Source organism: Canis lupus, chromosome 22 (assembly GCF_011100685.1).
Source record: "Canis lupus familiaris isolate Mischka breed German Shepherd chromosome 22, alternate assembly UU_Cfam_GSD_1.0, whole genome shotgun sequence".
In the NCBI taxonomy this organism is placed as follows: Eukaryota; Metazoa; Chordata; class Mammalia; order Carnivora; family Canidae; genus Canis; species Canis lupus.
Window position 1 is genome coordinate 27,818,957 of NC_049243.1, and position 12,328 is coordinate 27,831,284.

At 38.3% G+C, this 12,328-nt stretch overlaps 1 protein-coding gene across 12 annotated transcripts in view; it reads right to left on the reverse strand.

Moving 5' to 3' along the window:
• Positions 1-12,328, reverse strand: part of KLF12 (Kruppel like factor 12) — a 591,277-nt gene that overhangs the window by 24,530 nt on the left and 554,419 nt on the right. For 11 of the 12 annotated variants that reach the window (XR_005376376.1, XM_038569736.1, XM_038569734.1 and 8 more), the window contains one exon: positions 8,679-8,836. Coding sequence is in view for 11 of the 12 variants with exons in the window: in XM_038569736.1 (XP_038425664.1) it covers positions 8,679-8,836 (158 nt within the window). In the remaining variant the exon portion in view is untranslated. Of the gene's footprint in view, positions 1-2,547; positions 2,585-4,620; positions 4,682-8,678; positions 8,837-12,328 lie in introns of those variants that run through there. The other variant, XM_038569740.1, reaches the window with a different exon arrangement.

Sequence of the window (12,328 nt, forward strand, 5' to 3'; positions counted from 1 at the left end):
TGGTTGAGTGTCTGCTTTCAGCTCAGGACGTGACCCAGAGTCCCAGGATCGAGTCCCTACATCGGGCTCCCTGCATGGAGCCTGCTTCTCCCTCTGCCTATGTCTCTGCCTCTCTCTCTCTCGTGAATAAATAAAATCTTTTTAAAAATAATAATTTCATTAGACAATAAATTTTATATTAGCATCAGTTAATTTTGCCATTCAGGATAGGATGACCAAAACTCAAAATCTAGGGGCACCTGGGTGGCTCAGTGGTTGAGTGTCTACCTTTGGCTCAGGGTGTGATCCTTGGGGTCCTGGGATTGAGTCTTCCATCTGCTTCTTCCTCTGCCTATGTCTCTGCCTCTCTGTCTGTGTCTCTCATGAATAAATAAATAAAATCTTTTTTTTTTTTTTTAAAGAAACTCACAAGCTAGTCATTCTTTGATAGAACATGAGAAAGTACAAAGGCTGAGGATATTATTACCCCATTCCTGCTTACAATACAATTTTGATTAGTACATGGATAAAATAAACACAGGGCATGGTCATAAGATGCCCTAGTGTTTTTAACTTTTCACTGTCATTACTGATTTGTGTGCTGACACAAAAATAATTAAGAAGCAAAACTCATTTAGTAACTTATTTATTTAACTGAGGTAATAATTGGTGGCTGTTTTAAAAGCCATTACTTTTCTAAATACATGAAAAAGATGAATTTATTTTTAAAACAAATTAAATAAGGTAACGCTTTTTTTAGAGGGGGGAACATGTGCACATGCGTGGTGGGGGAGGGGCAAAGGGAGGAGGAGAGGAGCAGAGAGAGAGAGAGAGAGAAATAGAGAGAGAGAGAATATCTTAAGCAGGTTCCATGCCCAGCATGGGGTCTGACATGGGGCTCAATCTCACAACCCTGAGATCATGACCTGAGCCAAAACCACCTGAGCCAAAACCATGACTAAACCACCCAGGCACGCCAAAATAAGGTTAACACTTTTAAAACCAAATCAAACAAAATATGTACAGCATTGGTACCTGTGTTCAGATAATTGTAAATCTTAGACTCGACATGGTTCCATATAATAGTTCTCTAGGACAGGTTAAAGTAACTCCTCCATAAATGAAAACAAGTGCAACACTTTCATAGCACTTTGTTTTTGATCCAGATTACTCAGGTTCCTTTTAAGAAATGGCACTTTGATGCTTGTTCTCAGGGGTAGGAGATGTTCACCACCTGCAGTCAGGGCCAATCACCCCTTCTGGGCTGCTACAGCAACTCATGTCAAGCTCACTTGTGGCTTTCCTATCATGCTGCACAAGGTGGAAGCTTGTGGACACGGCTGTCTCCGCCACCACACTTAGAACTCCTCACCGTCTTCATCTTCACAGCAGACCCATTACTATGCAGAGAGCTGTGCACTGAACAAGCACTCAAGAGCTGCCTATTTAATTATTAATGCTTCTGGTCCTTGTCTTCTCACGGGCTTTCTAACAAAGTAAAATTTTAATAGACTCGGAAGAAAGACCAGTTCATATTAATGAAAAGCTTTAAAAATAGACTATTTAAAGTCACTTGTTATCTTATTACTTCAAAGTACTCGAATGACCGTCACTAAACAGGTAGGAACTGCTGGCTCCACACGCATAGGAATGTGGCTCTGGTAGAGAGAAGGCTGGCAGGTTATTAGCAAACCCATCAGGACCGGGTATAGTGACAATAGGACAGGATCTAAAGAAACTGGAGTTTGAATCCCAGCTCCACAGCTTGTCCACTATAGGTAAGTGGGTAAGTGTTCTAACCTTTCAGGGAATTTACGGATGTGATTAAGATATGTAAAGTGCTAATAGAGCTGAGCACCATGCCTAGGATCTGACAGGTCCTCAGGAAATGTCTGCTCTCTCCCACCTGTGGTCTCCACATCTGTTCACGGCTTACTTGAACCACACGTACCATCTTCAAAGCTTCCCTCTTCCCCACCCTCATGTCCCGTCAGATGGAAGACCCTGTTGTATCTGCTGGGGCAATGTTTCCCACAGACTTCCCTTTGTGTTGTGACATGGAAATGCCCAAAGGCTCTAGGGCCAGGGAGGATTCATTCCACCTGCCTCTACCTCTAGGGAAGGAGGGTAGTCAGTCTGCTTAACAAACCAGGGGATGCTTAGACAGTTTTGAAAAATTAAAAGAGTTTCTGAAAAAGCAGGAAGAAAGGAGGTCCCTTAGGCAGGCCATTACGGGTCGGGGGTGGGGGGAACCATGAATGAGCTCCATACAGTTGAGCACATTTGGAGATTCATTCATTTGTATGACTGAGGAAAAAGGGGAATCAGGATAGGGTCAGCAAATGAAATTTAATAGATTAACAGGAGTCAGATGAGAGGGCCTTATGCCCAGAGTATGAAGGTGTCTTCAAATCCCCTGGCCATAATAGATCATTCCCACTGTGTTGTTCAGTCATTTTGCTTCTACCTTTATTATAGGGCTTTGCACATGTGGCCTTTGTTATGACTCTTCATATGACTCTTACCTAGTACATTTATGGACCTGTCCATTGAAGATGGGGGCTCTGCCTCTTTCTTTCTTCTTCAAGAAAAAAATCCGTAATGCCTCAGACACAGAAAATGCTCAATAAGTATTTGTCTCATTAAATCTGTCTACACATGAGTTTTTCCAAGTGGAAAACTATGATTTACTAAGTATTTTAAATATATTCCTTATAAGACTATTTATATCATCCTTTGATGATAAACAGGACTTATTAAACAAGTTAGATTTCATTCAACTTTTTCTGAATTACAAAAAATTAAAATTAGTAGGGTCTCAAGTACAGAAATGATGTGATTATGGCTGCTTGTGATGAGTATACACTAAATGATCCACGCTTTTTTTTTGCCTTGAACCTCCTGGTCACATTAACAACATATACCTCTGCCGATATTCATATGCACATAATTTCAATTCAATGAATAATTACTGAGTTCCTGAGATGCGCGAGTCACCATATTTACTGGGGATATAAAACTGATGCCCCCTGTCATAATTACGCAACAATGTGCTACACGTTTATGTTCAAAAATAAAAATGAAACAGAAAACCTGAGAGTCACAGACTGAAGTAGGTTGTCTAAGTTGCCAACCAGCTGGGGCCCAAGGACAGATTCAAACTTTCGTCTCTGACTTCAACTTCTATTTCTATTACGTTTTCTATTTCTCAGCAAGTACCAATATGCTCATACTTATGAGTGGTTTGGCCAAGACTTACCAACAACTTGTTGGGAAAGGATTTTTACCTGAAAAATGTCGGTTTGTTCTTAAGTGATTAATTATCTTGGCATCACTAAGCCCTATGCTTTATCTAACAACAAATCTAGACAGCGGGACATAGAGCTTTATACGAAGGAGTTATTTAATTAATGAAGACAGATGTGGAAGTATAAGCAGCACCCCATTACCTGATCAAGCAACTACAAGACCTATGAAGAAAAGGCCACTAATATGCATGGCTGTCCCAGAACTCACGAGTTTCTTTGTAGGAATATCATCAAACCATTTCAGAATCTCACCCAGTTAAACAAGATGTCAAATAGGAAGCAAGAAATGTAGGAATAGCAGTGAAAAATGAGGCAAGTAAAAAGAGTGAAAAAGCATGGAATCTGCAAGCATTTAGGATAGATGTGTGTGTCTGAATGTGTGTGCATGTGTGCATATATGCGTGTTCCTAATGCCTCATCATTATCTAATATTAATTACAGCACGGTATTAATTACAAAAGCATCATTCCTCAAGGGAAGAGCTAAATAATACATCATTTCCTTCATTTGTAAAAGGAAGGGCACATTTTAGAGACTTAAATCACAGCTGGTTAATAATTTTAAAGTATCCATATGAGTTAACTTCTTTGACGTGTAAAATTCAGATAGGAATTACTTTTGATAAAGCCAGACAGATAAGAAATGTGATTGCTTTATAGTTACTAACTCCTAAAATTTAGGCATACAGCTTTCATATGAATTAAAATGAATACTAGACAACACTGACTAAATAAGCCTCACAGATTTATTAGAGAATAGGATATCAAGTTGGAATATAAAATATTCCCAGATTCATTTGAAACTGAGTATTTTTATATGTTAAAATTACTCTTTTAAAATATGGTTTTAAAGTTATATTTTCTTTTCTTTGTTCAACATTAAATTGCAATATTTTGCAGGACACTGATAATTATGTCATGTGCCACATGCCACCAGAAGGTTCTAGCTGACTTTCAGACCCTCTCAGATGAGACCCAACATCTGGGTGTAGTGCACCATCTAGTGGCTAAAAGAATCACTGATGTCTGAACGTTAATTAACTTGCTTGTTCCGCATTTTTAGAAAATACTGGGACATATATTTTTTAGAAAATAAGAGAATTGTAAACAGCAATAGCAGATTCCTAAGACTATTTCCTTCAAAAATTTATATTTAAACCATTTAATGAGCAATAAAATTCTCAAAATGAGGGAAATTCATAGTACATGCTAGTTAATATGTAACAAAGGTTTAAATGACCATTAATTTAATTATACCACATTCATTTAAATACACTGCACACTGCTTCATGGAGAGGAGACACGATTTATACCAGTGAATAGGAAAAATGTACCTGCTGACAACCATGTGTACAGGATTGCTGAGATATATTTTTTTCCTCCTTTTTACTGCGCCTTAAACAATTTACCACAGGCAAGTGTTAGTAAAGGCAGTTGAAAGTGTTCAGTCAAATCTTTATGTTATTATCTAAACTGCATGGTCTTGGTCATGACAATACACTTAAATTATTTTTAAATTTAAAAAGGCACTCTTTAGCATTTCTCTTTAAATTGCTAGTATCTAGGAAATGTTCCTCTTTTTCACTTCTACAAATGTGTTTAATTTACTGTGTAAGTTCTAAATAGATGACTGATCACGTACTAATGGAACACAAAAGATCAAGTGTTAAAGGTAAAGTTAACGTGACTTTATCAAAGAAAATTTCTTATTGCTACTTGCTCACTTCCCATAGCGTGCGTACTTGTCATAAGTCATCTGCTATAATCCCAAGCTCTACATTCACTGTTATTGGTCACACACAAATAACTTACTCAATGTGCCTGAAGCAAAGGTAAGACTAAGATACTTATTAAAAGCAAAGCAAGCCAACCCCAATCCCTATACAACATGTGTTGATTTCATTTTGAACACAAAGTTGAGAACTCTTGAATTATAAATCAGAAACACGTAAAGGCTCACTTTGAACTAGTGGTAGCAAATCAACCCAAATTCATTCTTTCTTTTTAAAAGGGCTATTATTTGATAACCTAGTAGGCCATGTTTAAAGAGTAAATATCTCTCTGCTAAGTGGATGAGTGGATCTGGCATGTCTTGGTTTGGAGCAGGAATTTCAACAAGGACTTGCTGATGTTGATGTGAGATCAGGAAAGAGGGACTGGAAATAGGGTCAGTTAGGTAGATTTTTAGCTACTGGTTAATGAATTAAGACTCAGTTGGATGGAAGTCTCTGGGATCACATCTTAGGGCTTTTTCCTTAAACCTGTCCTACTTATTAACACCTGGCAAAAATGGAGATGCTGAAAGAGAGAACTAAATGTAGGTGGGGAAAGGTTTCCAAGTCATCAACTTATTAGAAGAATGGGTCCAAGTCAATCAAATGGATGTAGAATAATAATTTCCCAAACCTGAAAGGGCATGTGTAGCCCTCAGAACACCAACTCTGTCCTGTATCACCCACAGAAGATCATCCAGCCTGTGGCGAAATGTGTTCAAACAGAGGAAATACACTACTCCTGAGGGAGCCATCCCTGGAGAGACAGGTCCAATTATCAACACAACATTGGATGTTAAGGTTTAAAGGTAATCGGTTATAGGTACAAAAGATGGACAAGATGTAGATCTCAGCAGTCTTTGATTTGGATGACTTAATGGAGAGTCCACTGCTAAAAGGCTTCCAACTTTCTTTTGCATTTTAAGAGACGTCCTTTAACATAATCTCTTCCCTCCATTTGTAGTGTGGAAACTTAATAAGACACAGTGCCATATATCTAGAAAAACATGGCTAAGAGGGTATGTGATTTGGAGAAATGAAGATGCTTGTGATTCATGATGGGTTTGCGAGCAGCACCGGGCCAGGAAGTGAAAATAAGAGCATGATAGCTGGAGCTATTCTATTCAACCAGAAGGTACTCTGAGCCAAACAATGCCATGAGAGGTGATTCAATACTGATGAGATGAGGACTCTGCCCTCAGAAATTTCACCCAACTTGTCTTGCTCTCTGCCACTTGCAAAAACATAAGCTCACTGCCGTGGGAACAATACTTGACCAGGAGCCACCACTGCAGAAATGGGATAATGACAGCTCCAATCACGGGTGTTGTGAGGATCAAATAAAACATAAGATGTGTGCATGTGCAGAAAACTGCATCGCAGTGACTTGTTCTTCGTGAGAGATGACACCCAGGGGATTCCCGTAGTTAGGAAACAAAGTAGACTCTCTGGTGTAGAAGGTCCATGTGGACTCTAAGAGTCTATGATTTCATTTTATTAATAACCCAAGCTAATTAATTCTGCTTTAATATTCAAAGTTTATATTGCTTTGAATTATAATGCATACACCATGTCCCCCCTACTTTCATAGTATATGTTCACCCCTGTAAGATGCAACTTCTTAATGCCACAGAGTTAGATCCTTTACTAGTCCCTAATTAAGCTTTTTCCCCTCATCCACTGTTTATCACTTGGATAAATAGAACAGAGGTATCTGTGTACAACTGAGGCTAATCTGTATTTCAGAAAGTTCAAGGAATAACTCAAAATATATGATGATTTACTGAAGAAAGGTCCTTCTTTTTTTTAAAAAAAACCGAAATGCTCCCATTGAAAGTCAGTAATGTGACCTGATCATACCGGCAACTGTGATTTCTGTTCATTATCTAATGACAGGATGGAACATGCTTATTTGACTTTCATGTTTTTATACTCATTCTTTGCCTCAGTGGCAAAGAAACTGATTCTCAAAAACAGAGCCTAAGAAATAGATGAAAACCTCTCCTGGGGAAGCTCAGAATCAATGGAGAAGCAAGAATCTGGAATTAAGTACAAAAAGGAAAAGGATTGGGAGAAGAGAGGAAAGATGAAGAGGTAGTTTGCAAAATATGTTAAATTATTAGAAGTATTCAAAGTTATGTTATATAACATATATTATATGTTAGATGAGAAAAAGTAAACTCCAGATTCTACAATGTTTTCTGACTTTAGACAAGCCTCCTCCACCAGAACCTCATCACTCTCACACACACACACACACACACACACACACACACACACACACAAATGATGCCTTGTCTCAATGTTTGGAGTCATGGAACAGTTTCTGTAAAGCAGCTTTGGAAACCGTCTAATAACATGACTAAATAAATGGCAACAGATGCTGGCGTAAATGATTTTGCTACCTCAGCCGGGAAATGGTGTTCATAGTGTGGTTATTTTAATATATTTGAGATGGCAATACTATTCAAAGCCCAACAGAAGCCTGTTACACTTGCAGTTTCTAGTTCAAGGCAGATGCTGGCATCCGATTCCTGTCAAGGAGAGTCATTGGATTCAGCTTGCTTGATCTGTGGCACATTGCTACCAGAACTTACCAGGCATGTGTATGAATACATTTCCCTTCCCTATCTGATTCTGTGTCTTTGGGCTTTACACATTCTAGTCACCACTTTTCCTAGAAAAGGTAGGTGGGGCCCTCTTTCAACCTTTGGTATCTTCCCAGAGCCTTACCAGCCACCACTCCCCCCCCTCCACACACACCCCATGGTTCCCAACAGGATCCAGAAGCCTAAGGAAGCCAGAGGATGCCGGCCAAGCAACACACAAGGGGCAGGACGGAAGGGGGTGCAGGGGGCTGAGAGTCACTAGGTTATTTCCTGGGTGGGTGGATGGATGGATGAGTGGATATATGAGTACATGGATGGGGATATGGATGGATGGAGAGGTAGATGGATTGGGGAGGGTGTGGATAGGTGGAAGGTGACAAAGTCAGTAAATCATATGTGGTCACAATTTCTTTCTCTGTAAACTAAATATTAAAAATCCTCTCTCTGTATATAAAATGCCAGTAAAAAGTAAATGGAATCATGTGAAAATATTTTTATACTCCTAACAGTGCTATATATAATGTATGTCAATTTTATTTTATTTTTTTGGTTTATTTGGTTATTTGGGGGAAGAGACTGAGGGGGGAGAAAACATGATCCAAGTGGTGTTTAAAATGCTAACTTTAAGAGGACCGAATGATTTTGTTCAGCTTATTCTTCATTGTGCTTTACGGACATTTTAAAATCTGCTAAACTAGACAATGGTGAAGTGGCAATACTGATTATGAAAAAGGCTAGATCACTGTGTCATACCATCATAAACGTCCTTAACACACAGAGGACATACTTCATTGGTTGCTACGGTTCCCTAAAACTTAAGCCTTTGTTAAGGGAGAGAGGGGAACGCATTCCCCTCAGAAAGGAAGTAAACTTCAGATGACTATATAACGAGCAAGTCTAAAACGCCATTCCAGTGTACTCAGGACCCTGGAGTCAAGCAGTGGCCGCTTTGGGACTTTCAGTGACCCCCCTCCCCCGCCCTCCCCTTCCCCTCGGTGAGAAGCCCTGTACCTGTATGTGTCCTTCGATGAGCCTTCAGGTGAGAACTTTTTGTGTATACTTTGTTGCATCCCTCAAAATCACATCTGTGGATACGCCGTTTTCTGGAGTCTGGGGATTCAGATCGTCTCTGGCGTCTTGTGCTCTCAATACTAAATGGTGAAATTGAACTGGAAAAAAAAGAAGTGGAGTTAAGTGGTGAGCAACACAGCCCTCTGTTTGCATTCTAGTGGCATGCCACCTCAGCCTCACGCTCTGTAGCTTCATACAGACTCAAGGCCCCACGGCTGCACTGCCTGCTGTCACTTTCTTGAATGTAACTTCATGTCTCAATCTTGAAGGCAGGCAGCTTGGCCTATTTCTGATAAAACACTCCTCCAGAGAGAAAGACACGCTTAAAACAACAAGACAAAAACGAAAACTAAATAAAAGCAGTGGTAGGTAAGCAGATCCTCCTTATCAAAAGAAACAATCTGGAACTCTGAATGGCACTTACAGGGAATATTTTTGGAAGCCCTGCTACAGACAGACAAAATGAATGCATTTAGGAAATAACACGAGGGTCTGAACTGCACGTGACAGCATATAAAATCATGTAAAATCACAGGGTACATTTCAAAACAAGTGAGGTCAGGCTAAAAGAAATGACATCAGTACATCAATAACAATGACTCATGACAAGCTATTTCTGTTCAGTAAAATGCACTTGACATTTAACTTTTCCAGTTGGTGGTTTTTCATGGTGAGGAATAAAGTACATTGTATTTAAAGATTAGCTGTACCACCATTATGAGAAAAAGTTTTAACTATGAAATTTGGCCCTGACTTGCACGTTGTTTAATCTTCATGCCACAGTAGAAAAACAGGATTAGTTTGTAACGTCAGGTAATTGATTAACATGTACTTCTTCAAACCTTAATCTCTTTTGATTGAGGTAGAAATGAAGAATATGACTAATCGTTTTTAGTTACCCATGAAGTTCTATACTAACACATCACATCCATATTTCTACTGTAAAAAAATATACCACTGTTCATATTAAGACATATTTTCTTCCAGTTTTTTTCATGTTTTGATGCTTTTCAGAATTAATTCTTATTAGTAAATTGCCTCTTTTAGAAAAAGAGAATGATTCTGAGCAAGAGTTCTTTGAAGAAAGCGAAGTTTAAGCTTCACTTAAGCAGATTACAGGTAAAGGTAAACGCCCACCCTTGTCTTTCATCCTCCTCCCAGGGAAAACTTCTGTCATCATTTTTCTTTAAATTCAATTCTTTCATATTATCCTTCCCTATACATACCCACAGTCATAGAAACTCATAATATTGTTTTGCTTTTTAAGAGACATATAAATATCATCATACTGTTCACATCGTTTTGCAAATTGCTCTATGCTTGCCTTTTATTCACTCAACATTAAGCATGTGAGATTATCCATGTTGATGCCAACACTGTCGTTTATTTGAAGTGCTATATAACTCATCTATTCTAAGAGGTTTTTTTTTTTCATATTTTAATGTCTCTAAAATCAGATGCTTCTTACAATTGATGGCTTAATGTAGTTTAACTGGCAAAATTTTTTTATTAGTGGTACATAAAGGCATGGTGCATTTTAAAATATGTGGTATTTTAACTTGGATCAGGGGTTGGTAAACTTTTTCTGTAAAGGGCTAGATAGCAAATATTTTGCTTTGACTTTGAGAGTCATACAGTGTATGTTGTAACAAATCAACTCTGTGCTTATAGCATAAAAGTAGCCATAGACAATATGTAAACAAGGGAGTATGGCTCATGTTCTAATAAAACTTCATTTACAAAACACTGAGTTGTATTTGAGCCCAATGGTTGATGCATGACTCTGATGAAACATGGGAGTAATCCAGTGAATATCTATCCCAGAATTTTAGAGTCTATTTCCTAAGCAATTGACATTTATATTATTTCTAATACTTCACTGTTACATTGCTCCAGTGATTTTTTTCTCAATGTTTCCTTCTATATGTGCCTTTTAAGTTTTCAATGCATCTTCTCACTTATACAAATAACAGATTCAGCAGCCAAATTTTTCTATTACCTAAGACAAAATATAAGTGGTGTTTATCGATGTGTGCCCTAAAGAGTTTTATGCAAGATCTTTATTAGTAGAATGAAAGAAAATATGGGATGGCTAAGCCACTTTTTCCAGCCTTCCTTTGTATCAATGTAGATTTGTGGTTTTCCATATAACAGACTCAGTTGTGGCAACTGGAGCCTATGGTGAAAAAGTCAAAATAGTGTGATTGGCATGCCCCATGAAAGAACAGCTTTGGTCGCTCCTGCAGGGGTATGCTCTAGCATACAGTGGGTTTCTTGTGAATAAAATTCTATGTGTGATGATAGGGCAACAGTGATTCATTTCTTGAATATCTAGTCATGAAAATAAATATGGATCTTGGCACTTGGGGACCTCAAAAATAGAAATTTCTGTGTCGTGATATGTTTGACATCTTTTAAGTCAAAAGAAAATGATATGGCTGTTTCCTTCAAATTATAACTTAAAATCTATAATCAGAACGGTTTGTTTTGTATAGTACTTTCTACACACTAATAAGTGTAAATATAACTATGCATAATCACACACGTATATTGTTTTGCCTGTAGTTTATTTTAGCTATTTATCTTGTTATGTATTTGTGTATACAGAGAAAAGTAAAACATAAATCTGAAATTAAAACCAAGTAACTATTAGGCAAGTCTTTAGGGAACCAATGAGGTGCAGCTTCTCTACAGCCCATCAATCTTGGAACCATTTGGCAGATGGTTAAGGAAAGCAGAGGCCACAGAGTGGCAAGATACTACTTCACTGAAACTTCTGAGTTTACGTCAAAACAAAGACATGTTAGGTGGAAAGCCTTATAATGCTACAAAACTTCACACCCTGATTTGCCTCATTTTAAAGTAAAATGTTTTTTGTTTTGTTTTTTACCTCCAAATACTTTACTGTTAATTTCTAAAGTAAAATGTTTTAGGGCATTTTGAAGAACTATCCCCTAAAGGTATCTATGCAATAAAAAGAAAAATTTCTTTGAAAAAGGTATATATGACAAACAGCTTCATCTGGCAGAGCTGGCTTGGAAATTATATCCAATAGGTAATATTTCTTCCTGGCTTCCCTTTTAAAATGGCAGAGGCATCCTCAGAAGATGCTGAAGAACCTTTGGCCAGGCTGTGCCTTTCAGAACCACTTATTTGATCTCTTTGTAGAAACAAGAGATGTGGGGCTGAGGTGGACAGGGATCAAAAGAACAAAAGAACTTCAAACACAGGAAGATGAGAGGACACTCCAGTTCCACACAGGGTTGCTGCTGTCCTGGGGTCCATGCATGAGCCCATAGATGGCAGACAGTGGAGGGGGAAGACAACCAAAGGTGGGGGTTTGGCCAAACTTAGGCCATGGCAGGAAATGTGACAGGCAAGGTACTGGTGCCAGGTAGCTCTAGAGCCCAGAACACGGTGAACATTCAAGAAATGTTTGCTAATTTGAATGAGTGAATGAATGGATGGATAGATGAGCGTATTAAGTCAGGTATTCCTAATTTTTAATTTAATCAATTAACCCTCAATTGGTTAATTAACCCTTACTAGGATTCTTCTATTTCAAGTCTTCAGATAATGGTCAATTTTTC